The sequence below is a fragment of the Astyanax mexicanus genome, chromosome 6 (assembly GCF_023375975.1).
Source record: "Astyanax mexicanus isolate ESR-SI-001 chromosome 6, AstMex3_surface, whole genome shotgun sequence".
Taxonomy (NCBI): Eukaryota; Metazoa; Chordata; class Actinopteri; order Characiformes; family Acestrorhamphidae; genus Astyanax; species Astyanax mexicanus.
The window spans coordinates 23,585,968-23,612,887 of NC_064413.1; the positions used below are offsets into that span (position 1 = coordinate 23,585,968).

Sequence of the window (26,920 nt, forward strand, 5' to 3'; positions counted from 1 at the left end):
TTCTATCTCTTAGTCTCTCTCTATACATCTTTATATATCTCGCCATCTAATTCTTGATCTCGCTTTTAATCTTAATCAATCTTTGTCTGTCTGAATGTCTGCTTGTCTGGGTGTATTTTACATGAATAAGTAGCATCGACTAGAAGTGATGTGGAATAAAATCACACATTTAGATCATCTCATCTCTGATATGGTCTATTTTGATACAGTATACAGAACAACGTCAAGATTCGCATGATGTAAAAACTCAACTCAACACTCATTTGTTTTTCTTTTCTGTTTGCAGGGGAGCGCTGTCTGGATCCGGACACTCTTTTACTGGAGGTGTACCGTGTGAATCCTCACTGTGAATGGCTCTTAAAGTCCAGAACAACCTGAGGATGTTTAGGCTACAACTCGAGGTCAACTAAGGATTCTACAGCAGCGACTTCTTTGTGGTCACTTCAGTGCGAGGCTCGTGGGAACAGGAGGATGTACTTGGCCGTACCTCCTTCCACTTTAACACTTTAAACACACGCGTTCTCAACAACGGAGCCCAGGAATTTACTGAGCTTTTAGAAGGATTTTCGAGTGGAAATCTGGATTCCAGACAGGCGCTCTCGCCGAAAAGAGGGCTTTTCTTGTTTGTTTTTCCTTCAAGGCTTGCGTCACACATGATCAACACAACGCAATGCTGGCCATTGGGATTGTTTTGAAGCCAAAAACGTGTGCTCTTATCTGCAGAGGTCTTTTAATGATTCAGGGCTTCTGTGGAAGCATGTTTTTCCCTTTGCCTACAAGGCATCAAGTGTAAAAAAAGAAGCATGTACATATAATATTTATACAACTAATTTATCCTGCTGTCTTGTGATTTTACCATGTAAACCGTGACCGGTTTTGTATTATTTGCGTATGCTGCATGCTCACAGTAAAGCCATCTGAAGTTATGACATATAGGTACAGTATAAGGACTGGTCTTATAGTGATTATTATCATTATTACTGTTATTACTTCTTAGCTAAAGGCAAGTGAACATTTTAAAGCCAAGTTAAATGCGCTGATTTGGATGGAGCGGCTGTGTGTCACTGTGCTGCATGAACTCAGTCTGCACACATGCTGTTCTAAAGCACTACATTATAAACCTTGTTGCACAGTAACCTGTGGAGTGTGGATTTACAGTCCGAGTGGAACTCTCTTGAGCGTTTGGCGACTAGAAGGAGAGAGAGATTAGAAGTCTGCCAAACAGGCTCTTTATCATGTGAGGCGTTGGGTTTCCGTGCCGGAGAGTTTGGATCACTGTGGCTTGGCTGGGCTTTGCCTGAATGAACTAATAAGGACTGGTTTTACGTTACCCTGTGGGCCGGGTATCCAGTTAAACCTGGACCCGAGTTAAAAAAGGAAGTCTTATGTAGAGTGTGGTCCAAATCGGGCTCAGTCTGCGTCCGCATCTCCACTGATTGCCAACACTATGATCACTCTGTTGCTTTTGTAATTAAGTATTGTTCTTAATGAGTTTTAAACACATGAAGACCTAATTATTGCAACTTGTTCTTTTTTTGTACTTTGTCAAAAACAGTGTAAGAAACAAAATACGTTGTGTTTTTTTGTAAACTGTTACATGTAATGTACTCTGATGTTACATTCAAATGATTTTTTTATTTTCTTTTTTATTAACATTATTATGACCCTAAAAACTTGCGACTTTGTCTGTTTGTTCAGATGTACAGCGCACACACTTTCACAACTGAAGTATTATTGAAAACCTCAATAATATAGTTCTACTAATACATGAATATTAGTGTTTCTCAATACTAGTCCTGGAGCCTCCGCCCCTACGCTGAGCATTTAGCTAGTGCTTTCCCTGCACTTTATTAAGCTCTTTCAGTGTTGCAGGTGTGTGTTAAAGCAGGGAAATCTATAAAATGATATAAGTATACAATAAGTATATTATAGTAAATCATTTACTCGTATGGGCATTATGGTTGGGCATATAAGGGTAATACAGTATACCACGGTATTAAGCCAGTGTTCCATAAATATCACATTGGCTGTGTAAGTCTTTGTTGTTAGCAGTTAAGATTGTTAGCTATCATTATCGGTCTGTGCTGTGTTAGCGGTTTACTATTGTTATCAGTCTTTGTTGTTAACAGTTAACTTGTTAGCTATCGTTATCTGCCTATGTTGTTAGCGGTTAGCCTGTTAGCTTTCATTATCAGTCTGTGTTTTTAGAGATTAGCTTGTTAGCTATCATTATCAGTCTATACTGTGTTGTTAATGGTTAGCCTGTTCATTGCTGTAATACTGCAGGGAGATTTTTGCTTTAGTGGTTGCTGGAGGATTGCTGTGGAGGTGGTTTGTGGATACTGCTAGGTGGTTGTTTTGGGGTTGCAATGTGATTTGGTATGGTTTTATGGATTGTCATGGATTTTGGGTATAACCCAAAAGTGAAAAAAATGATTTACCAGAGGTCTGATTTTCTTGATCACAGAAATCGCTTATTTTAAAAAAAAATGTACCTTTAAACTTTAACTGAAATTAATATTATTGATTGCGAACATAAAATGGATAGAACAGAAGGAAGAATTTTCCTGAGCACTTTATTGCATTTCATTAACAAACAGGTCAGTGGTGACAAACATTTGAGTAGAACTGAACTGGACATCAGATTCACAAATAATTTTAAAAACAAATAAAAAAAATATTAAAAATTAATTACATTTCCTTTTTACACAATCATTACACACTGGAACGTGCTGGAGGGGTCAGGCGGCGGGAGAGGCCGGGCAGGAGTGTGGCGAGACGTCTGGGTGGGCGAAGGCCGAGCTGAAGTCTAAGTTGTCTGTGATGTGACCTTTAGTGAGACGCAGGTTTCGCATGCAGCCACGGAATGATGCTCTGGAGCTCAGACAGCTCTGCTTCACGCCAGCTGGGTTTAAGAAAAAGAGAAAGAATACATTAATTTAATCTGACTGAAACTAAACAACATTTTGCTTTGGATAAATGTATTTGTGTAAATCTAGTTGTGGGTGTGATATAAAGGGGGCTGTACCTGGATATCCTCCAATATAGATGGGGTTCTTGGTCTCGGCAGAGGTGGAGGAAGAGTGGGGGTTCTCAGTGCTCACGGTCAAGCCGTCCACAATCAGAATCAGACTGTGCTTCAGCTTTTTAGCGACCAGGGTGTGCCAACGTCCGTCACACAGCAGCCCTCTGCTCCTGGACACGGCCGTGAATCTCCCGGCTCCGTTATTCACATTAAACACCACCTGGAGAAAGAGCACAATCAGAGCGATGATCAGTCTCAGAAGATCTGCTGAAATGTAAATCATCCTTCTGAAATATATTGTGTGTTTAACTGGGGACAACTATATGTAGTTTTCTAGAAGCATTCTCTGCTGCCACTGCTTCAGGGTTTTATTAAGTGTCATGCAGTTGCAATTACAAAACCCTACAAAACACTTTTAATTATAAATGATAAGTATAGGAAGTGCAGACATGTGACGACAACCAACCCAGTCTTTCTATTTCCACACACAAAAAAAGTAGGGATTGACAAGGAGAGGAGAGGAAAGAAGAGATAGATTAAATTAGCATGAACCTAAATTCAATTCAGCAGTTTATATCAACATGCCACGCAGCATTATGATGCAACATCATTAAATTAAAGCTAGTTTGATACAACCAGTCTTTTGGTAAACAAACAAATGCTAAAGCTATGCTAGACTAAGAGGGACTCGTGGGACCCTTCAGAATATCCTGCAGCGCAGGACAGAATTGAATCAATCCAGGCGACGTGGAAGGGGGACCACATATGTGCATGTAGAATTTATTCATGTATATGAAAGTATATTTATTAAATTAATTAAAATAAATTACGCAAAGATTTCCCTGCATAATGAACAGAAGCAAAGCAGCTAATCAATCAGTAAGATTTATAAAGATAATTTAATAATAACAATAATAATGCATATATTCATTAATTTAAATAAATTAAATTGTATTTAATTTTTATTCCTAAATCAATCCCTTTACCCAGTGATCAATGCATTCAGCACTGAGAATAACTCAAAGAAATGTAATTTAAAATCAAACTATATAAAACATTATATCTAACATAACAGACGCATGACTGGCTCAAAGAAAGCTGCAAAGAAAAAAACAAGCAGTTTTAAGTTAAAAGCCAATGCAAGCAAGAAAAACCCTCAAGATATTACTGATAAATATCAAAGCGAAGGATGGACAGACACACACACCACACAATTTCAGCTTCTCCAATTCACCTGATGATGTGTTTGAACTGTGGTAAGAAATGGGACAGCGCTATCCGATGCTATTTTGCTGTTTTAATAAATACAAGCAAATTTCAAGCACTAAATTTTATTAATTCAGTTAATATTAAGGCTTTGGATGGGAGCAGCAGAAATCTGTATGTATCCTAGTTAGTATCCTAGCCCTGTACAGCTGAGCTAGGATCCCTAATTTCCATGTGGTCTTGCAGTGCAAAGGAGGCCACAGTGATTCTTACCTGGCCATTTATCAGCTCCAGTCCAATAGCATCTACCCTGGTGCTGCTCACCCCCAGCAGAACTCCCTCCGGCGCCGTAGAGCGGAACTCCAAACTCACCGTCACGTCAGAACCCACATAATAACCCTCTTTCACTGCAGAGAGAGAGAGAGAGAGAGAGAGCAACATTAATGACCACAGTAGATCTCACAGCTTTTACCAGAAAATTAATGCTACTCTAATTAAATCTCTAGACTAAATTAAACTCCAGTTTTTATTCAGCTATTAATCTGAAAGCACATTATCCATAATAATGTTGAATTTCATGCTGATGTCATGCAGAATACTGTATCTATTAAAGGGAACTTCACAGCAAAAAGATTCCAAGTTAATATAAGATAATATGAATAACATCCATAGCAACAGCCATAGCATCCGCAGTGGACAGTGCAGTGAGTGGTAATGATTGTGGCAGGTGGCATCTGTCTAGAATTGTCCATGTCAACAAACAAGTGACTCTCTCAGAAATCATTCACATTCAGTGCAGCAGACCTCACACACATATCTTTAGTTTCGACGGGATGTGGCAAAATCATGGGACATAGTAAAAGTCCCATGTACTGTATTATTCAGTAACGAATAAAACCTACAGCTCTGGAAAAAAATAACCTAAAAATTATGGGTTTCTTTGATTTCACCTAATTAAAAACCTCTGGAATATAATTAAGGGGAAGATGGGTGATCCCAAGCCATCAAACCAATGTGTAACTGGAGGAGAACATGCCAAGATGCATGAAAACTATGATTAAAAACCAGGGTTATTTCACCAAATATTGATTTCTGAACTCTTAAAACTTTATGAATATGAACTTGTTTTCTTTGCATTATTTGAGATCTTTTTTGTTATTTCAGCCATTTCTCATTTTCTGCCAATAAATGCTCTAAATGACAATATTTTTATTTGGAATTTGGGAGAAATATTGTCTGTAGTTTATAAAATAAAACAACAATGTTCAAACATATACCTATAAATAGCAAAATCAGAGAAACTGATTCAGAAACTGAAGTGGTATCATAATTTGTTCCAGAGCTGTATATGCTCTCAGGTTCACAGGCTGGTGTTTAATACTGACCGAAGGCAGCGTATCCTGAGCCGTTGAAGAAGGTGCCCTCCTGGGCAGAGGTGAAGCAGAGTCCAGTGTGGTGGGATGAAGCTGTGTTCTGCAGATTGACCTCAGCACCGTTCAGTTTCACCTTCTGCATGCAGCCTGCTATGCTGTGAGTCACCTGCACACAGAGGCCAAACAGAAAACAGTATGTTATGGATACAGCATATCTGTGCAGAATGGGAACAATATGAAGCCTGAAGTTCCTGACTGTTTATAGCAGACTCTGCAGGACGGAAAGCAGAAGGCATTACATTGTCTCCTAACTAAACAACTCAAATCTGATGATACTACTTATCTCAAAGCCATAAACAAGTTTTAATCTGAAAGCTTCCTATTATTCTTTTACAGAATTTGCAAACACTAACATTTCCAATCTTCTTGGCAGTGTATCCAGTGGGCAGTCCACCCAAGTACAGCTTCCCCTCCACATCCAGAGTGTGGCCTTTAGTTGCAGTGCGCTCAGAGTCCACCCCATCAACACTGATCAGAGTGCTCTTCTTACCGAAGTCTGTCCTCACCTGTGTACAGGAACACACGAACACAAGCGTGAGTACCAACACAGAACACAATCTACTACGAATAACTGAATACCTGCTTATATTAAACTGTGTGTAATATTTATTTTAATATTTTTATTTTTATTTCAAGATTCAGTGGTCGTTTTTCATTTGCACATGTAGGGCATTCATGCGTTAAATGCTTGTGGTGATGCTTAGATAATTACTTTACAGCAGGGTTGTATAAATACAGCTCTGGAGAAGATTGAGAGATCACTTCAGTTTCTGAATCAGTTTCTCTAATTTTGTTATTTTTAAAATAAACACTGTTATTTTATTCTATAAACTACGAATAATATCTCTCCCATATTCCAAATAAAAATATTATATATTTAGAGTATTTATTAGCAGAAAATGAGAAATGGCAGAAATAACAAAAAGATGCAGAGCTCAAATAATGCAAAGAAAACAAGTTCATAATCAAAGTTTTATAAATCCAAAAATCAATATTTGGTGGAATAAACCTGTTTTTTAATAACAGTTTTCATGCATCTTGGCATGTTCTCCTGCACCAGTTTTACACATTGCTTTTGAATAACTTTATGCCACTCCTGGTGTAAAAATTCAAGCAGTTCAGCTTGTTTTGATTAAAAGTCAAATTAGATAACTTTAAATCTCTATAATCAAATAACTATTTATTTTAATGTTGTATTGGTTTTTTAGGGAGTGGATTTTATCCACTTCCTCTTGTAACTCTGAGGGGAAGGGTGACACTGGAAAACAAGGGGTAGGGTTCAAATGAGGAATAGGACTGGACCTAAATGAAACAGAACTCTGTACTCTTTATTTCTAGATATAGATTTCACTCACAGTGTGCCACTGTCCGTCACTGATGTGTGCGTGGGCGGTGGTGATGGCAGGGCCTTTCCCCAGGTCACATGAGAAGAGCAGCCGGCCACCCTGCAGCTGCAGCACAGCATAATCCTGCTGGTTAGCATTAGCCATGTAGTACAGGACCCCATTGGGAGCCAGCGTCCGGATGGACAGCTCTACGGTGAAACTGAATAGAAAATGAAGAGAGTTGAATAAGTTAATACATATTTTATATTTACAGCTCTGGAAAAAAATTAAGAGAACACTTCAGTTTCTGAATCAGTTTCTCTGAATTTGCTATTTGTATGTATATGTTTGAGTAAAATGAACATTGTTGTTTTATTCCAAAAAAATACGAAGCCAAATTCCCAAATTCCAAATAAGAATAATGTCATTTAGAGAATTTATTTGCAGAAAGTGAGAAACGGCTGAAATAAAAAAGAAATCAATATTTGGTGGAATAACTCTGGTTTTTAATCACAGTTTTCATGCATCTTGGCATGTTCTCCTGGTGCAAAAATTCAAGCAGTTCAGCTTGGTTTAATGGCTTGTGATTATCAATCATCCTCTTGATTATATTCAATTTAAGTTTTTTTAATTTGGTAAAATCAAAGAAACTTATCATTTTTAAGTGGTCTCTTATTCCAGACAAAAATATATATCCTTAATAGCAGAAAAAGAAATATATTTTAATGGAAGTTATTGTGAAAAATATTTTGCAGCAGTTCCATTTGTCAATTCATCATTCAATTTTGAGACAATGCAAAGTAAAACTCCCAGATGCACAATTTGTCAAATAATGATGAACAGCAAAAATTGAGATACAAGCTTTTGACTGAAAAAAATCTGATCATATTTACTTATATACAAAAGGTACACTACATAGACAAAAGCAGTATTTCTTGCAAAATCAAGAGTTAAAAAAAGAGAGATCCTGATTTTGTTGTCTCTACTGTCCAGGCAAAGCATTCTACTAGACTTTGTAGCATTGCTGTGAGGATTTAATTGCATTCAGCAAGAAGAGCATTAGTTAGGAGGTCAGGAGGTCATCCCGAAAGTACTGGATGGAACCCTAGCTCTACTGCTCTACAGTTTAATTCTGGCTTTACACCCCCCCTGGCTCAGACTTGACATTAGGCAGGGTGCCAATAGCTAAATGTTCATCTGCTCCAGAGAGTTCTATTCTATTGCAATACTTCTCTACAAGGACAAGACAAGCTGTGTGAGTGTGCATTTGCACAACAATGTCAGAAATGGTTGCTGCTTAAAGTGTGAATGTGTTCATTAAAAGGGATGTCCACAAATATTTGTACATATAATATCTATTAAGGGGAAACATGATTACTTATTGTTTTCTGCCAATAAAGCTAGTGATTCACAATCCAACATGATTTCCTTCATCAAAAGGCATGAAGCCTTATTAACTGCCCCTATGTTACTAAAATGGACACAGGGTTAATGATAAGGTTATGGGATGGAGTGTGTTAATCTGTGGTAAGAGCAGTCAGTGAATCTGAATGTGTGGTAATGGTAGAAGGCGAGGAGCGGCTGAGTAAGCAGGTCCAGGCTCGGGCGTCCTGAATAATGCACAACTCAACAGACACAGTGCACTGGGAATATGAGGTCATGTTCTCCAGCTCTGACCTGCTCCTCTACTAAATGCTTATGCATATCTGCTAAAGGACCCAGTGGCACCTTTACAGGATGAGAGAACAAGCTGGATTATAAATGAAAAGAATGACAGCATTAATGCAAAGTGTTGAGAGACAAGATAATGACCCTGTTACTACAGCAGGATTTTTCAAAGGGTACAAAGGAAGGGCTCTGATTACGAGCACTTCTGCTTGTCTAACTGATCCTACATGCCCAGAGGTGGCAGGTAAGGACGTACTTTAAGTACTTTGTTACTGTACCTAAGTCACTTTCTTAAGTGACTATTCTTACTTTACTATTTCTGTCACTTCTACTCCCCACATTTCACAGGTTATCAGAGGTGTGTGCTGTAAGTGTGTATCAGAGGTTGCTCTGTCAGATACATCTGAATCACTGTTTTTAATGTGTCAAAAAGCAGTTTGTTTATGATAATCTGATAATTACAACTATGGAAAAAAATAAGAGTTTCTTTCATTTTTTTATTTGGAATTTTGGTGAAATGTTGTCTGTAGTTTATAGAATTAAATCACATGGTTCATTTTACACAAACATAAACCTATAAATAGTAAAATCAGAGAAACTGATTCAGGAACTGAAGTGGTCTCTTAATTTTTTCCAGAGCTGTATATTAAATCTGATGACTTGGTAAATCTACTACATTTAATCTACAGTTTTTTTTCCCACTGTTATACTCAGCTTACTCAAAAGTATCTACTGAAGCATCTACTAGCCTACTTATAAGGCTTAATATTGGCTGATATGAATTAATACTGAGGAATCAATCAGTCATGTGAAGGAGAAATGCTGGTGTTTTCAGTGGCCTTAAAAAAAGGCTTTCCAAATTAAATGGACAACGCAGACTAAGTTCAGTATGTTAATTTTTTGTGTAAACTTTATCTCTTATTCCACTCGTATTCTAAAACCAGTAAATTACTGGAATACTGTAAATTACTGGAGTATAGGCATTGATTTCAAATGGGCAGTGTCAATTTTTTTATTTTGCTAGTTTAAAATGATAACACTATCTACAAGGGTACATTAATTAATTGTACTAATGATGGAATATCTCAGCTAATTATTAATTGACACTAGTTAAGACATTATTAGTCATTACAACATGCTTTAACTAATGTCTCCATTTATTATTATTTACAACATTGTTAATCATTCAAATTTTGTAATGTTTATTAATGTCCTAACTGGTGTTAATTAATAATTAGCTTTTAACTATTAGTTACCATTTAACTTTGTTTATTGCTGTAATAAATACTGTTATTGTGACTCTTATTGTACTACAAGTACATTTGGAACCATGTAATTTTATACTTTTACTGGAGTATTTATTCTTCTATTTAAATACCAGTATGTGACTTGTGTACTTCTGCCCCCTGTGCCGGAGGTTATAAACGACCTACCTGGACCTGACAGTCTTATTCTTGAAGCTGATGATCATGTGACTGTTTCTGGAGAGTCCAAACTGGTGGGCTTCTGGAATACTTCCCATCTGGTCCATAGCAGCACACTGAGAAAGCACAGGCAGAGATACAGCATTCTTATCACGATCATAAAGATGAGTCAGAAGTCAGAAGGAATCTGAAGCATGCAGTGCAGTGGCTACATTCCTCACAGTGAGTTTTCTGTACACGTAGAAGAGCTTAATATAGCACGCTGTGGGTTTACGAGACTTCCTGTGCTTTTTGCATCACACCTAGCCACAAGATGTTCTGTTCTCACATTTGATATCAAACCATTGAGTCTGAAAGTATAATTGAACTCATTATTAAATATGACTAACATGTTTACCATTCTTTCTAATTCTGTGTTTAATTAGCCTGTAAAGTCAGATGTTGTAGCTGGGAATGACGTTAAGGGTGATCAGGTGAAATAAAGCCATATTTGCGCACTAAAAACTTCGATTTTCTATCATTTACTGGTGTTTTATGGTGAATCCAACGAAAAAAATCACAATTTTAATCATTATTGTTAGCATTGTCTCAAGTTAGCACTGTTAGTGATACTGCTGAGTAATGCATATTATCACTGTCCAATGAAAAACAAGTATCTCCAAAGCAGCAACTTTACAGGAGAGAGACAAAAAAACCTTCTAAACTTTTAATGGAAGTCAATGTAAAAATAGTTTATCTCAGGTCATTTTGAAGTATTTATTTTGGTCCGTTCATCAAGACATTTTGGCACAATGTAAGAAAAAGAAAAAAATGATAAAAATGGAGATACTTGTTTTTATTGGACAGGGACGATATATCAAGTTTTAATATGCATATACTGTATTTTGGGCAACAATTGATTTTACAAGACACAAATAGATAGTCTAATAGTGCTAATAAACTGTAAAAGGCAGCTGTTTTTACTACTGTTAATGTGCTGTAGAGCCCTCTTATTACTGAACTCAGTGATGACTGGTTACTTACTTTTAATTCAGAAATGGAACACAGCATAACTTCCTTCAATCTAATTATATAATTCACTTTGTGAAGTCTTTAAATATAAATTATTTAAATATGAGATACCTAAAAAGCCGTAAACATACGTGATTTAATAAATGGTTCTTTGAGTGATGCTATTTTTTCACTTTTGGTTCTATAGAGCACAATGTTTGTAATAGAGATGTGTGAATGTAAAGAACAATGAAAAAAGCTTTACAGATTTTTTACCAATTTAAACACTTCTTAAAATTACTATTACAAATATGGTTCTTTATGGCATCTTTTATAGAACCATTTGAACGTCCTAGGCTGCATTTATCAGATATTTTGTCATTACAAGGCTCTTCGGAAGTGTAGGACCCTTTAGTGTACAGCCTTAAAATGCAGCCTATATTTTAAACAATGTCAAGGACGCAACTGATGTATCCTTCCCAGCCCTTGTTTAGCCACATACAATGTGGGGAGCACCAGCACCATGAAAATGTTAATTATAAATGTTTAAAAATGTATAATAAAGCCACAGACACAATGCAACAGGCTGTTCCATACATGTGACCCAGTGAGCTAGGAGTAGAAATATATACTCAATGAAATAGAACATAGTACAGTCCTACCGAGGACCCACCCTACCTCAGCTGCAGCCTATCCTTTGGAATGCAACTATAGTATTTATTACAGGGTCTGAAAGCATGCTTATACGTGTGTTTCTGCTGTGTTTATACACTCACAGTGGTGGCTCCAGGGCTAGCAGCATTCAGCTCAGTGTGGGGTGGTAAAGGCCGCAGTGTGGGCTGAGCGGTGGGCTCTGACTCCACGTCGCCCTCGTCTGGAAGAACTATGTGCTTGGGCCGCTCTTCCAGCAAGCAGCTGTCCAGGTCCACCTGCTCGTACTTCACAGCTCCTGACAGGTCCAGCAGCCTGCAGAACACACAGACATTAGTGAGGGGACTGGCTATCACTATCACTACCTAAACATGTACCCTGAGGGGACTTTCTCAAACGCTCAGGTACGTCTCGTTTCCAAGTGACACACTGGAATCTGAGGAATGTTACCTGGTGACTACAACTGGGTTTGTTTATCTGCACACAAATCATACGTGCTCCTTGAACTGCAGACTGTAAGGCAGACTACATGATGGTAGTAGTTTCTGTTTACATCATGCATATTCAGAGAATGACTCTTCCTGTATGGTGCATCAGTGTAGCATTGCAAAAATGTGTCCAAAGAAAACAATACATTTAATTGACCATTTGTTTTACTTTTATAAAAAAGGAATACAGTCAGAGAAATAAAAATGGTGAGATTAATCTTAATGTTTCCTCTTATGTGTACAGTGGTGCTTGAAAGTTAAAACATCATCAGATTGATCAGATTATCTAAAAGTATCTAAAAACAAAATATTATACTTGGTTTATTTATTTAATGAGGAAAATGATACAATATTACATTTTTGTGAGTGGCAGAAGTATGTGAACCTCTAGGATTAGCAGTTAATTTTGCATCAACAGAATGACAATCAGTTGTGAGTGAGCACCCTGTTTTATTTAAAGAACAGGGATCTATCTATAAGTCTGCTCTTTACAAACAAAGGAGAATTATGAGGAGTTATACCCTGGGGCCATACCAGATACTAAAAAAGCAAAGGTTCACATACTTTTGCCACTCACAAATATGTAATATTGGATCATTTTCTTTAATAAATAAATGATCATGTATAATAATTTTGTTTAATATTTAACTGGGTTCTCTTTATCTACTTTTATAATATGTGAAAATCTGAAGATGCTTTAGGTGATACTTAAACAGAAATATAAAACAATTGTAAAGGGTTCACATACTTTTAAGCACAACTGTATATTTCCACGATAAATAGATAAACATAAATGCTACACAATTATATTCATTCTACTAGGAAAGCACCAAAATGAACATATCTGTCTAAAACCCAAACTACACAAAATACTGAAAAGAAAATTGCAGTTTCAGAGATATTATGGATTTTGTTATAACAGTGATGAATTATATACTTTATATGTCAGTATACAGCTTTGCAAAAAATAAGAGACCACTTGATGAGTGATGATTTTTTTTATTTTTACAGAATTGAAAACCTCTGGAATATAATCAAGAGGAAGATGGATGATCACAAGCCACCCAACCAAACTGAACTGCTTGAATTTTTATCCAAAAGCAGTGTGTAAGACTGGTGGAGGAGAACATGCCAAGATGAATAAAAACTGTGATTAAAAAACAGGGTTATTCCACCAGATATTGATTTCTGAACTCTTAAAACTTTATGAATATAAACTTGTTTTCTTTGCATTATTTGAGGTCTGAAAGCTCTGTATCTTTTTTGTTATTTCAGCCATTTCTCATTTTCTGCAAATAAATGCTCTAAATGACAAAATTTGTATTTGGAATTTGGGAGAAATTTTGTTTTTTACTGAAACATATACCTATAAATAGCAAAACCAGAGAAACTGATTCAGAAACTGAAGTGGTATCTTAATTTCTTCCAGAGCTGTATATGAAGTGTGTATGTTTACTTTGTGTTTAAGTGCCTCTAGTATGTGTTTAAGAGCCTTTAATTTTTGCAGGTAAAGTAGCTGCTTCAGTAGATTATTTCAGGAGTCAGAGCAGTGCTGTTTCTGTAACTCACATGCCATCCACCGCCGTGTTCCTGATGCAGCCGTAGAAGGAGGTGGTGAAGGTGAGCACTGCAGTGGCCTCTCTTTCTGGAACCCCTCCGATATAGAAATCACTCAGAGAAAGAACCTTCTCAGCAGCAGAGCCCAGCCTTACTGTCTCCTGCTGCTCCTCATCCACATACACTGCTAACGTCCTGCATCCACACACAGAGCAACATTTATTACAAACAAATCCAACAGTCAAACTAATTATAGCTTAAATGTTAATTAATGCTTTTGATAACAGTGTACTCATTCTGTATACATTTATTATTATATATATTTTTTTGCATTGCTTGCCACTTAAACAAATGCAAACTTGACGCTACGACATACAGATGTATGCAAATCAGATGTACATTTAACTCACATAACCAATACAATGTAATTAAAGCAACATTATATACAGTACCATTTGTACCGTAAAATTATATCTTAAAAATTGCTGTGATGTTTCACTGATTCTTAAGAGAGATAATAGAGTCTCTACTATTATTATTTCAGACTTGGCACACTACTAATTACAATACGTTACTCTTGTGAGGCGTGAAGGACGTCACGCTGAGTAACCCAAGTCAAATTAGTTTCAAATACTGTAATATTACCCCATCTCATCAGTACACATGCTTTTTTTTATTATCAGTGCCAGGTCTGTATCCCTCAGCTTGTCCAGAAATGCATGTGTAAAGCATGTTCTTTTAGTGTTAATGCTCAAAGCATAAATAACTGATAAACTGATAACAAGAATATTATACTTTATAAAGCAAAGCCTAGATTTAAAATGTAGCAGAATGTAGCAGAATATGCAGTGCGTAGAGCTGTGTCAGACCTTTTGTTTCTCTGTAGGATAAGAGAATGCTCCTCCCCATCACTGAATGTGCCACTTTGTGATTTGATAACAGCTTTGTGCACTCCTGCTCCCTCTGCCACGCTCACGTGCACTTCCAATCGGCCTGACACCAGCATAACAGCCAGGAAAGACTAGAAAGAGAGACAGAGGGTTAAAAACCATTTCTTCATTTTACCGCTCCAAAAGACTAACGAACAGAAGAAGCAAGACGTTAGAAGCTACATATCATTATAATGGAGATACAACAAGAAATGCTGCAAATGTTTAATACATTTGAATAAAATACTTTAGACCGTCACTGAAATTAAAAAAGGTTTTAAAGATTTTTTTATTTCTTATATAAAGTTGACATTAAAGTTTACATTAACATCTCCTAAAAACTGAAATGCATCCAGCAGTATGCTTAGGGAAAAATATTTGTAGTTTAAGCCATCAAAGTTATTCTGTTTTTGTTCTTAATAAACCGATCATGGTGACAGTATGATAATGAGATTATCCTTGTCGATTGTTAAATAAATACAGCTCTGGAAAAAATTAAGAGACCACTTCAGTTTCTGATTCAGTTTCTCTGATTTTGCTATTTATAGGTATATGTTTGAGTAAAATTAACATTGTTGTTTTATTCTATAAACTACAGACAACATTTCTCCCAAATTCCAAATAAAATACTGTCATTTAGAGCATTTATTTGCAGAAAATGAGAAATGGCTGATATAACAAAAAGATTGAAAAAAGTTTTCAGACCTCAAATAAATCAGAAAGAAAATAAGTTCATATTTATAAAGTTTTAAGAGTTCAGAAATCAATATTTGGTGGAATAACCCTGGTTTGTAATCACAATTTTTTTAATGCATCTTGGCATGTTCTCCTCCACCAGTCTTACACACTGCTTTTGGATAGCTTTATGCCACTCCTGGTGCAAAAATTAAAGTAGTTCAGCTTAGTTTGGTGGCTTGTGATCATCCATCGAGGTTTTCAATTTGGTAAAATCGAAGAAACAAATTTTTAAGTGCTCTTTTTTCCAGAGCTGTATACTGTGTAAAAATAATTATTGCTTTTTGTCTTTTTTTTTTTGTATATATGGAAAAGGTATCGCAAAAGGAGGTTGGGTATCGGTATCGAATTCAAATTAGTTTAAAACAATACCCAGCCCTAGTTGTTAGCCCATGTTGAAGACATTACATTTTTTCAAGACATACTGCCTGCCAATGCTTTAGGGACACCAAGATTTTAAATAGGATATAAACATTTAAATAGAAACCTAGACAGATCTGCCATATTTCAACATTTATTGTGAATAACACCAAACCACACACTTTTCATACAAGTGTTTTCTAGGTTTAGGACACTTTTATTACACATTACAGCATAATTACTTTTACTTTTTATCCTATGATGTGTGTTAATAGTTTAGACTGTAGGAATTACATAAAGTGTAATATCTATTCCCAAGCACTGTTTGGATTGAAGTAGGGGGGAAACATTTTAAACTGTATGTAAATCTTTCAGTCTACACTTTTATCACACATCACAAGATTCTATACAGAATTTTCATTGGAAATAAATATGCATCAGGTGTGATTGGTACCTGTTGTGTGTGCCGGCGTTTGCGTCCGGAGGCGGAGTTAAAGCCTGCCAGGATGAGGCCGCTGCTGTTCCTGCTGGAGAAGCTGCTGATGATCTCTGTCTGAGGACCCACAGTGACAGCAGGCATCTGCACGTATCCTCCGCCCAGCACAGACACACTGCGGATAGGCTGCAGCACACACACGCCACACGCGTTAATGCTCAGTGTCATACAAGCAAGCCTGTGGGCTCAATCTGTCTCAAATTCAGCTCTCTACATACACTAACAGATGTCTAATCATTCCCAATACCCCACAGCTATAACAATGCCCATATGTACACTGCAAAAGTAGTGCATTGAAATGTACTTGATATAAATGTGGACATTTTCACACAAGACACATACAGTACACTGCACATATGTATTATCTTTTAATAAATATACTTTTGCATTACTCGTGCTAATTATAGTATCTATATTCGTGTGGAATTAATGTGCATATTTAAATCAGCTTATTTTTATTAAATAATTTATTATAGCATATTGTTGTGTTCCCAATATTTCAGTTTCATGAACAGCAAGTGACTGCCCTCTTGTGGTCATTATTGGCAATGTAAATGAATGTTGTTCAGTCTAGTGGTTCTAAATGTAAGCGTTTGAGTTATTTATTAGTAAGTAAACCCTAATTTAACTTTAATACAGGTAATCTAGTTACATTAACACTAGTATTAATGTCTAATTTAACAATATTACGTTTTTCATGTTGATTTTTTTATATATTATTTTTTTCAACATTTTTTCCCATTTTCTCCCCAATATAGACAGTCAATTACCCAACCCACTCATTAGGACCCCTATCACTAGTTATGGCAAGCTACATTAACAGATTTGAACCGGCAGTCTCCTGATTACAGTGGCAGTGCTTAGCCCACTGGACAAGGTTCTCATATATTTTCCAGAGGATCTGTTTCCTGTTGGCTGTCTCATTGTTTATTATAGACAATAAAATGCTGCATAAAATGAAAAAAGTTACAAAGGGGCCTGCACACAAAGACTGTATAAAAGTGCCTTTAAAATATAGTGAGAAAATAAGTAAGAGTTTTCTAAGAAAATATAGAAGGACTTTTGTTGCATTGGGCCTAATTTACTTCTCATTCTTAAAAATAAAAGTTAAAATCTCTTCTTAAAATCCATTTTATGACAAATAAAAACTGACATTTACTATAGATGAATAAAATAAACACGTAAAAAAGGAAAAATTGATACATAAAACATAAGGAATTTTTATCTTATGAAGAAGAAAATAATTAGATCAATAAAATAATACAACTATTTAAAATGAATAAAAAGTAATTTATATAAAATAAAAACAAACAAACAAAAAAATAATAATATCAGTTTCAGTTTCAGTTTTAAATCAGTAAAACAGCTCACCAAATCCTCAACCTGTCCAAATATTGGACAATAATTGATTAACTTTACAGGCCCTCACTCATTTTCATTTATTTAACTAAACTGAGTTTTATATTCTTATATTATTATATTATTATATTCAGCCTCGAGCTGAATTCAGCTCCGCGCTGCCGGAGAGAGCGCCCGCGCGCGCGCCAGAGAGAGAGAGAGAGACAGAGAGAGCGCAGCGCAGCGCGGCGAATTTTGCTTACCCTAGACTATATATAGTATTAAAATGAAACCCCTTAAAATCAAGAGGGCTTCGCGACCCATCGTGGATCTTTGGCGACCCATAGGTTGGGTCGCGACCCATAGGTTGGGAACCACTGGTCTAGACCACACTAAATTTTGCTCTACAAGAGCCTGGTTTCCTCTTATGTGGCAGAAGAGTTTCACGCGTTACAGTTTCGATTTTGTTCAGAAATGTAAATGAACAGTAAATACAGTAAATATTTATGTTTTTTACTTTATGTCTTCGTGTTGAAGCAGCACTTTAAATGAGCCATATTGCGCAAAGAGGCACAATTGTTGTTTATACTTTTTTTGCACTCAGGCAAAAAAATGCTGCTGTGTTCAGACAAAAAATAAATAAAGTTTTGCACATCATTGCTAATTGCGAATTAATTATTATTTTTTTAAATATAAAACTAAGGTCCTCATATGTGTACATCATTTTTTAGAAGCTACATCATGTAAAACAATTCTTTGCTTTTACACTACTCAGAAAAAAAATAAAAATGCATGGCATGCAAGAGTTCGAGTCTTAGGAGGTTAAAAAAAGTTGTTACTACAGAAAATATAATACATTCAAATGATTGGAAAGTAATTTTTTTGGAAAGCATGTCATTATTCAACTTCACTGTGCGTCTTACCTTTAGAATGCATCCTTTCTTCACACCATAGGACTCCCTCAACAGGTCAAAATTTGTGCGTGCGATTTCCACGTTCTTAATGCAGCCCACATACGAGCGGGCTACAACCTGCCTCCTGAAATAAGAGAGAGAGAAGAGCTTGTTTTTTTTTTTAATGACCAAAGAGGTTTTTAAAGCTTTTGAAGGACTTTAAACAGAGTACATAAAACATATGTGTTTACATGTGTTTCTGCTCACAGTACCTGATTGGTCTAGAAGCTGGTAGTCCACCAATATAAATAGGATCCAGGTCTGAACGGTTGAGATCTGAGGCAGTTCCAGGAGACTCCGCCTCCATCACCTCTCTCTCTGAGGCATTGTCAGCAGCCATCACAGCAAGGTATCCTGCATACAGAAGAGGTTTAATATGTTTCTGTCATATACATAATCTAAAACACTATTAATACTGGCCTTATTTTAGAAGAAATATATATTAGGCTTAGCAGGGATGGTCGTTCCAGCACACTGGTACCATTAAACACAATATTGTTAAATTGTTTAAAAGAGTCAACCACAATTATGTAATTCAATGAAAAACAAAGCCCACCTTTGCGTTTGTTCCGCTGCAGAGCGATTTTGTACCAGACTCCAGTGTTGTAAGCTTTGGAGGAGGTCAGTGTGAGAGGTCCAGAGCCCAATTCAAAGGTCACATGTACTTTACCCTCTACCAACTCAATGGACAAGAAGTCTCTCTGTAAGACATATAACATTTAATCAACAATAAAGAAGATTTTAGGGAAGCAAATCGTATGTTTATAGCATGACATGTCACATAATAATATATATAAAAAAAAACTTAATAATATGATTGTTTAAACAGCTAGGAACATACAGTGCCATTAGAGGCCAGGTAGAGCAGCAGGCCGTTGGGTGAGAGAGTTTTGAAGAACATGACGATGCTGGTGGAGATGGAGCGCAGAGATTTCTCCACAACTGAATATCCACTGCCATCGAAGTAGAAGGAAGTTTCCTCCAGCTGCGGACTACAGACACATAATATTACTAGAGCACATATAGTATATGTTTTAGGTAAATAAATGTATATATTTTGTTAGAATATCTGCCTGCAGTGATAAATGTTTGGACATTACCTTTTAAAGCACCCTCCACACCCTCCTTCCCGTTCAGCATAGTTCCACAGGCCAATGTTCTTCTCATTCAGAGAGGCTTCACCCATACATCCTTTGAAGTGAGTCATCTTCACTGCTGAGGATTTCTAGAAATAATTTAAAACAACATAAGTCAGCTTAAAATCACCTCATCCCTAAATTCCGAACTTATCATAAAAGTACTGAAGGATGCTCCATCATTCCAGAAAACACAGATCCACTGCTACAAGGATAAGTGCTGGATTTTTACCCCTTTAGCCAACACCTGGCATTAGGCATGGTGTTGATAGGTTTATAGAGACTAGACAAGCTGTGTGTGTGTGTGTGTGTGTGTGTGTGTGTGTATTTGCACATCTATGTCAGCAATGGTTGCAACCTAAAGTAGCTGAATGCGTTCATTAGATGTGGTGTCCACAAACAGTTGAACATATAGGGGAGGTTTCCAATATATAAATTAAGGCATACCTTTTTGGAATTTTCCACTGAAAGGAAAATATAGTCTAAAACCAAGCATAATCCATGTCCAAAAAAGTTCCCATTGTGTATTTACCTCAGCTGCCAAATAGTTTAAATGATTTTATTGTGTAATGAGAGATTGTGAAGTAATTCTCATAAATCTCAGATTTGTGATTGGATTAATTAAGGTATTTAAAAGCTATGAATAATAATAGAGGCCAGTATTTTGGTTTGTCACATTACTATATTTTACAGACTATAAGGCACATCGTATTATAAGCTGCATTTTAAGCGACAATAGTAGGGAACATGGAGATCGGCAAATTGGATACTCTAAACTGGTGTGTAAATGTGTGCGTGACACGATGCAGTGGAGGGTAGTTTCCGGTAAAGAGCACGCTGTACGTGATTGGCTGCCGCTTCTCACCGATGTGTATTGAGTGTGTGTGGAATGCAACTGTAAGCATCCTTGAGTAAGCATCCACGTAACTTGTTTTAACACCGTAAATGAGCAGACTAAAGTCCATTAATTCTCGCCTCTGAACGGTGAAAGAGCTAGTTCTGTGGTTAGCAGCTAATGCTAATACTGCACACTGGAATAAAATGCACCCTGTTGATTTTTGGGAAAATTAGGTGCACCTTATAGTGCGAAAAATACGATAATAGTGTAGGTGAGCAACTTCACCTACCTTAACCTGACCGCTCAGGCCTCCCACAAACACCCATGTGGATTTGTTGATGTCCATGACAGTGGATGAGCCCGGGGCTGTGGTCTTTACTGAAGGCATTGGCTCAGAGTCCAACTGTTGAACAGTGAGGGAGCCTTGCTTTCCAAATCTACAAAGAGATTAAAACAGAAATTATATTAATGGTGCATTTAAAAAACAAACATGCCAAAACAAGCAAAGTGTTTCTCTGCATCCTGACAACCAATCAAAGATCAATGTGTGTAGAAAACAACCTTAACACCTACCGAGTGGCATTAATTCTGTGCCATTTATTGTTGTTTATCTGCACACTGGGGTATTCCAGCCGAGCGTGACCAGAGCCCACGTCCCACAGGAAGGATACCTTGCCATGCCTCATCTCCAGCGCCATGAAGTCCACCTGGTACCAACACAAACAGACCAATCAACAAGTGAACCCTGTGGAAAGATCTTAAATACGAGTGAAGTGCAAGAGTGTAGGAAGGCTTACACTGGAACTACTGCCCATGTAGAACAGCAGGTTGTCTGGTTCAGTTGTCTTTACAGTCAAGGTGAGGGTGTTGAAGTTGCTGGAGGTCACCTCTGGTTTATACGCTCGCACACAATCCCGATTTGCTGATACTGCGACTTTAATCTGTAAAAAAAAACACAACAGAACAGATTAGTTAGTGTTTACAACTTCATGAGATAAAGTATAAGACTCATAGAATCATCTACCACTTCAGAATTTAGAAATCATGGGTTGCAGTACAACTGCATAGTGGAAGATATATATATATATATATACTGTATTTTGTGAGCGCTTACTGAAGCTGCTTGCATGCGGGCCTGATTAATCAGCTCCTTTATTTCTGTCAGGTTCCTGCTCAAGTTCTCTCCAAGTGTCTTCAGAGGTTTCAGCCTGTCAAAAAGTCTCTCTGTCCGCAGATGGGCTTCCTTAAGCTTAGATTCAGCAGCATTGGCTGAATTTTAACAAAAAAAGAAAAGAAAGAAAAACAAAACATTAAGAAAACGTTTCGATTTTTTTAGATATTAATCATAATATTAAACCACCAGACACAAAACAGATATATTGTATTTTTAATAGGGATTCTTACTACATTGTTTCATGTTTCCTTAATCTGAAATATAATATTGTGTGTCTTTGTAGAAAGAGAAACTTCACATTTTCCAAAATATATTCTATTTTACCATTTCTGTATTACTATTTGCCATCAAAACAGATGCTCACCCAACATTTACATAATGTTCGACTAAATGTCTATTACCGTATTTTACGTTCTAGAAGGCACACTTAAAATCCTTTCATTTTCCTAAAAAATTGTCAGTGCCCTTATAATCCAGTGCGACTATATCGCTTTCGGGTTGCATTTACTAGCTCTAACTGCGGTTAGCCGCTAATGCTAATGCTAATGCTGCTGCAGCCAGCCTTAGTGGAAATCTGCAAATCTAAGCTTACTGTAAACAAACGGAAGCGCTTTATTCACCTAAATAAACAGTTTTCAGACAAGAAATCTGTGTAGACTAACATCCAGCACAAATTTGACTTTAAAAGAAAAAATATATACATATTTTAATATAAGAATTACAGTTTTGTTTACTTAGCTTTAATTAACTTAGTTAACCTACCCCACCCCTAATGTGCCTAATAGTCTGTAAAATACGGTAAATACAAAAAATGTACTGATTCTCTATGAATCTAACCCAAAACCTAATCTTAAATTTACACTAATCCTGGACCTAACCCTTACCACAGAGTATGTTTATGGAATCATTTACATGTATAAAGGATCCTACCTGTGTTCTCTGAGTCTTTAACCATGTTGTTGACAGTCTTGGCACTGCTGTTGGCTGAGCTTATAGCTGAGGAAGACTCCTCCAGCTTCATGTGGTAGTCGTCCAGACGCTCTATAGCTTTCTGCAGTGAAGCATTGGCCTTCTCCACCTGCTGCTTCACCTCCACGACCAGCTCTCTGCCTCCTGTGTGTACATAAGGAACACAACTCAGAAACACCTCAAACTCAACATACGATATAAAATACACTAAATATTAAAATCTAAATCTGTTTTGCCAGTCATGTGCCTTCACAGGACCAAACAGTCTGAATCTTGAAAGTATTTTATTTTATTGAGTATTGCCCTCTAGTGGCCATTCTGACAGCATTTTTAAACTGGTTTAAATAAGGGTGTTTTCAAACTTTATAGTAAAAGTGGCTAGGGTAGTCAGTTTTATAAGGTAGAGTCACTTGGAAAGGCTTTTAGTTAACAGCTGTGCTGAACTTGTCAAGAGTTAATTACTTAAATTTCTTGCCTCTTAATGTGTTTGAGAGCATCAGTTGTAAAGTTGTGAAGAGGTAGATTTACAGGTATACAGTGAATAGCTCTATTTGACTAATATTCTAATCCATATTATGGCAAGAATTACTCAACTAAGTAAAGACAAAATACTTTTAAGACAAAAGATTTTAAGAATGTCGCAAAGACCAACAAAAACATTGTGATTAAATTGGCTCTCATCAGAACCACCCCAGGACTGGAACACCATGAGTTTCCTCTGTTGCACAGGATAAGTTCATCTCAGTGTACAGCCTCAGAAACCACAAGTTAACAGCTCCCCAGATAAGAGCATGTAAAGGCTTCACATGCTTCACTGTACACTTTTAAGTTACTACATGGTTCCTCATGTGTTTCTTCAGTCTAGAAGACTTTTTTGTTCCCTTTTTTATATTCATATTTTTACATTCTCATTATAATGACTTTGTTATACCATAGATAATCTCAATCTCAAAGCAACTATCTTTCATCAGACAGAAGCTTGAGAAAACTTGACTGAAGACATGTTTCAAATGTAGTTTGAGACCCACCATTTGAGAGGTTCCTAAGGGCAGTCAGGCTGTCAGGGAGGAGCTGGGTGAAGTTGTCCACTCTTGCTCTGACCAGATTGAGTCTGCCATTAACATCACTGACATTCTGTGCAAGATCTGTAAAGGAATATTAATAAGAAATATGAACACACACACAAATACAAGGTTTCTTTTGATGGAGTAATAGATTAACTTTGTGTGTATGTGTATTTGTGTATACAGCTCTGAAATAAATAAAAGACTACTTAAGAATCATGAGTTTTGTTTGATTTTACCAAAATGAAAACCTCTGAAATATATTAAAAAGAGGAAGTTTTTGCACCAGGAGTGGTATAAAGTTATTCAAAAGCAGTGTGTAAGACTGGTGGAGGAGAAAATGCCAAGATGCATGATATTGATAATACATTGATTTCTGATCTTATGAATACGAACTTGTTTTCTTTGCATTAATTGAGGTCTGAAAGCTCTGCATCTTTTTGTTATTTTATCCATTTCTACTATTCTGCAAATAAATGCTCTAAATGACAATATTTGTAAATATGTTGAAATGTTGTTTGTAATTTATAGAATAAAACAACAATGTTCATTTTACTCAAACTTATATCTACAAATAGAAAAATCAGAGAAACTGATTCAGAAACCGAAGTAGTCTCTTAATTTTTTTCAGAGCTGTATGTGTGATTGTTTACCTTCAGTGAAGTTGTTTAAAGCTGCGCTGTCGTTAAGAATTGTGAAGCTTCTCTGGACTGCCTGTTTGCCCAGCTCAGTTAAAGACTCGTTCACATGTAGAATCTTTTAAGTGGTAAAAAAAAAAAGTAAAGTACAAGACGAGCAATATGATAATTTGATTTAATCTGTTTAAAAATTGGTTTGAGTTAATCAACTGTGCCATCAAGGGTTTGTGTGTGTACTGTATGACTCACCAGGCTAAGGGCAGAGCTAGCAGTCTGATTGGCAGAAAGAGCTTGATTTTCGGCCTGGTGGATATTATCACTGATATTGGAGTTGACTTGGGAGGCACTGGTGATATTCGTTGAGGCTTCTCTCACTCCAGTCAGCGTACTGCACAATATAAAAACAGCAGATCACAAAATGTTACAGGAGGATTGTTTATTTCTAAATAACCTTTAGTGTTCTTTACTAAGAACATACGATAAAGGGAAGCTTATTGTTAAGACACATGTAAAAACACGAGCACTCACTTGTAGACCGCCTGAGCCTCTTTGCTGAGAGCCTGGGCGTGGTCTTCTGCTCTGTACACTAGCTGCAGTGCGTCTCGCTTGGTCAGCTCCATCACTAGAGTGTCCACATGCTTCCTCAGAGTGGGGCTCCACTCTACCAGCTCATCTTTCTCCTCTTCTGCTTTCTAATCAGACAGAAACACACAGCATCATCATTACTATAGGTAAATGAGCCCTTCTGAAGTCTCCAATGCTCCACCAGCCGCTTATGTTCAGTTAAACTGAGCTGGATCCTCTTTTAGAGGCTGTACGTGCGACGCAAGTATGTAAAGATGCGTAACGTGGCCAGTAGAACTCCCACGAAAAGCAACCCGACATTATAGAATGAATATATTTGGCTGAGCACACTGGTACCATTAAACACAATATTATATCCCTTCTCTACTCAGAAACGCTTCTGCTTTCTGTTTAAAAACGAAATAATACGGACTGCTGCTTTAATTAATCACATTTAAGAACATCTCTGTAGATCTCTAAATATTATTAATTTAAATAAATAGAATTAGAATTATTAGAATTATTAAACTAATTTTAGCTTTTTGTTTGTTTTACCTTATTAAACATTCAAACTAGATGCAGCAGTGAAATATAAGGCCTTACCATTGTGAGGTTGTGCAAGTCTCCGGCAATGCTGAATGCATCAGTGAGAAGATCCTGAGCATCCTCTAGATTGGTCACTGTTGTCTGGTTCAGACTGCTCACATTGTGCCGTAAAGACTGTGGTAAATAAAAAGTAATTAATTTAAAAAGTGATTAATTAAATAAAAAATAGTTATTAAGTACTAGTGCATCTCATTTTTTTTTATATAATTAAAAGGTACTTTATTTCAGTAATTCAGTTAAAAATGTGAAATTCATATTATATACAGATGTATTATTGTTGATGATTATGGCTTACAGCCAATGAAAACCCAAAAATTAGCGTCTCAGAAAATTAGAATATTATATGTGACCAATTGGTACTTTAGGCAGTGTGGGCAGTGTGCCAAATCCTGCTGGAAAATGAAATCCACATCTCCAAAAAATTGTCAGCAGAGGGAAGCATGAAGCTGCTTGAGGTCTAGTGTGAAGTTTCTACAATCAGTAATGGTTTGGAGAGTCATGTCATCTGCTGGTGTTGATCCACTGTGTTACATCAAGTCCGAAGTCAGTTCAGTGTTTTCACAGAAACACTGCGGATTTCATTTTCCAGCAGGACTTGGCACACTGCCAAAAGTACCAATTGGTCTTATATAATATTAAATTTTTTTTTAGATGCACTAGTATATATATTTAACCAAATAACACAAAAAAGACTAACTCTTACCGTAAACTCCTCTATATTAGTATGAATGTTCTTCAGAAGATGCTCTGTATGATTATTGTGGCTTTGAGCTGCATTCAGGAGATCCTGGGCTTCCATGAGCTGCTGGTCATGTCTGGCTAGTGCTGTAGAGATCTTCTCCTTCAGGGTCTGAGTACGATTAGACGGCTCCACCACGTCCTTCTGTATGCTCTCGAGCACAGCCACTGCAGCACTGCAAACACAATACCCAGCCCAATGTCACACACTGAGCAGTTTATGCTGCATTCTAGTAGATTTACTGTTCAAATTTATATATTCATAAAGCTAACTGTATCTGTATAAACTGTACACATTATACACACAGTCTGGCTCATACTGCCCATAGACTTTAATTCTAGTGAATAATAATGAGGATTTTATCACATTGCTATAGCTTTTGTTACTTTCTGTTTGCTATAGCAGCCTGATTGGTAGTAAATTATATTTTAGAATTAGTGTACTTCTGTTCTAAACAAATTACTAGATTTTGAAATCAAATTCAACAACATAGCAATATTCATTTGCCTTACTTCTCAGTTGTATGCTGTTATTATTATTAAAACATTAATAGTATATTCTAGTCTCTGACATATTTTCACAAAAGTATCAGAGTAAAATAAGTGTAGAGGCCT

General features: G+C 36.6%; 2 protein-coding genes across 4 annotated transcripts in view; one reads left to right on the top strand and one right to left on the bottom strand.

The window, feature by feature from the left end:
- arhgap28 (Rho GTPase activating protein 28) overlaps positions 1–1,673 on the top strand; it is a 53,501-nt gene extending 51,828 nt beyond the window's left edge. For all 3 annotated transcript variants that reach the window (XM_007232016.4, XM_015600960.3, XM_015600961.3), the window contains exon 15: positions 287–1,673. In XM_007232016.4, the coding sequence (XP_007232078.3) occupies positions 287–378 (92 nt within the window). In that variant the 3' untranslated portion in view covers positions 379–1,673. The remainder of the gene's footprint in view (positions 1–286) is intronic.
- Positions 1,674–2,559: 886 nt separating this feature from the next.
- lama1 (laminin, alpha 1) overlaps positions 2,560–26,920 on the bottom strand; it is a 74,599-nt gene continuing 50,238 nt past the window's right edge. Inside the window, exons 37-63 of the mRNA XM_007232015.4 lie at positions 26,271–26,481; positions 25,565–25,681; positions 24,926–25,089; positions 24,647–24,785; positions 24,413–24,515; positions 23,724–23,840; positions 22,657–22,839; positions 21,667–21,821; positions 21,350–21,493; positions 21,126–21,259; positions 20,842–20,989; positions 19,679–19,803; positions 19,420–19,570; positions 19,135–19,279; positions 18,791–18,932; positions 18,549–18,663; positions 16,246–16,413; positions 14,637–14,788; positions 13,780–13,962; positions 11,848–12,037; positions 10,091–10,197; positions 7,020–7,209; positions 6,018–6,170; positions 5,617–5,770; positions 4,505–4,638; positions 3,029–3,245; positions 2,560–2,905 (exon numbers count right to left, since the gene is read on the bottom strand). Coding sequence (XP_007232077.3) covers positions 2,742–2,905; positions 3,029–3,245; positions 4,505–4,638; positions 5,617–5,770; positions 6,018–6,170; positions 7,020–7,209; positions 10,091–10,197; positions 11,848–12,037; positions 13,780–13,962; positions 14,637–14,788; positions 16,246–16,413; positions 18,549–18,663; positions 18,791–18,932; positions 19,135–19,279; positions 19,420–19,570; positions 19,679–19,803; positions 20,842–20,989; positions 21,126–21,259; positions 21,350–21,493; positions 21,667–21,821; positions 22,657–22,839; positions 23,724–23,840; positions 24,413–24,515; positions 24,647–24,785; positions 24,926–25,089; positions 25,565–25,681; positions 26,271–26,481 — 4,105 coding nt within the window. The 3' untranslated portion in view covers positions 2,560–2,741. The remainder of the gene's footprint in view (positions 2,906–3,028; positions 3,246–4,504; positions 4,639–5,616; positions 5,771–6,017; positions 6,171–7,019; positions 7,210–10,090; positions 10,198–11,847; positions 12,038–13,779; positions 13,963–14,636; positions 14,789–16,245; positions 16,414–18,548; positions 18,664–18,790; positions 18,933–19,134; positions 19,280–19,419; positions 19,571–19,678; positions 19,804–20,841; positions 20,990–21,125; positions 21,260–21,349; positions 21,494–21,666; positions 21,822–22,656; positions 22,840–23,723; positions 23,841–24,412; positions 24,516–24,646; positions 24,786–24,925; positions 25,090–25,564; positions 25,682–26,270; positions 26,482–26,920) is intronic.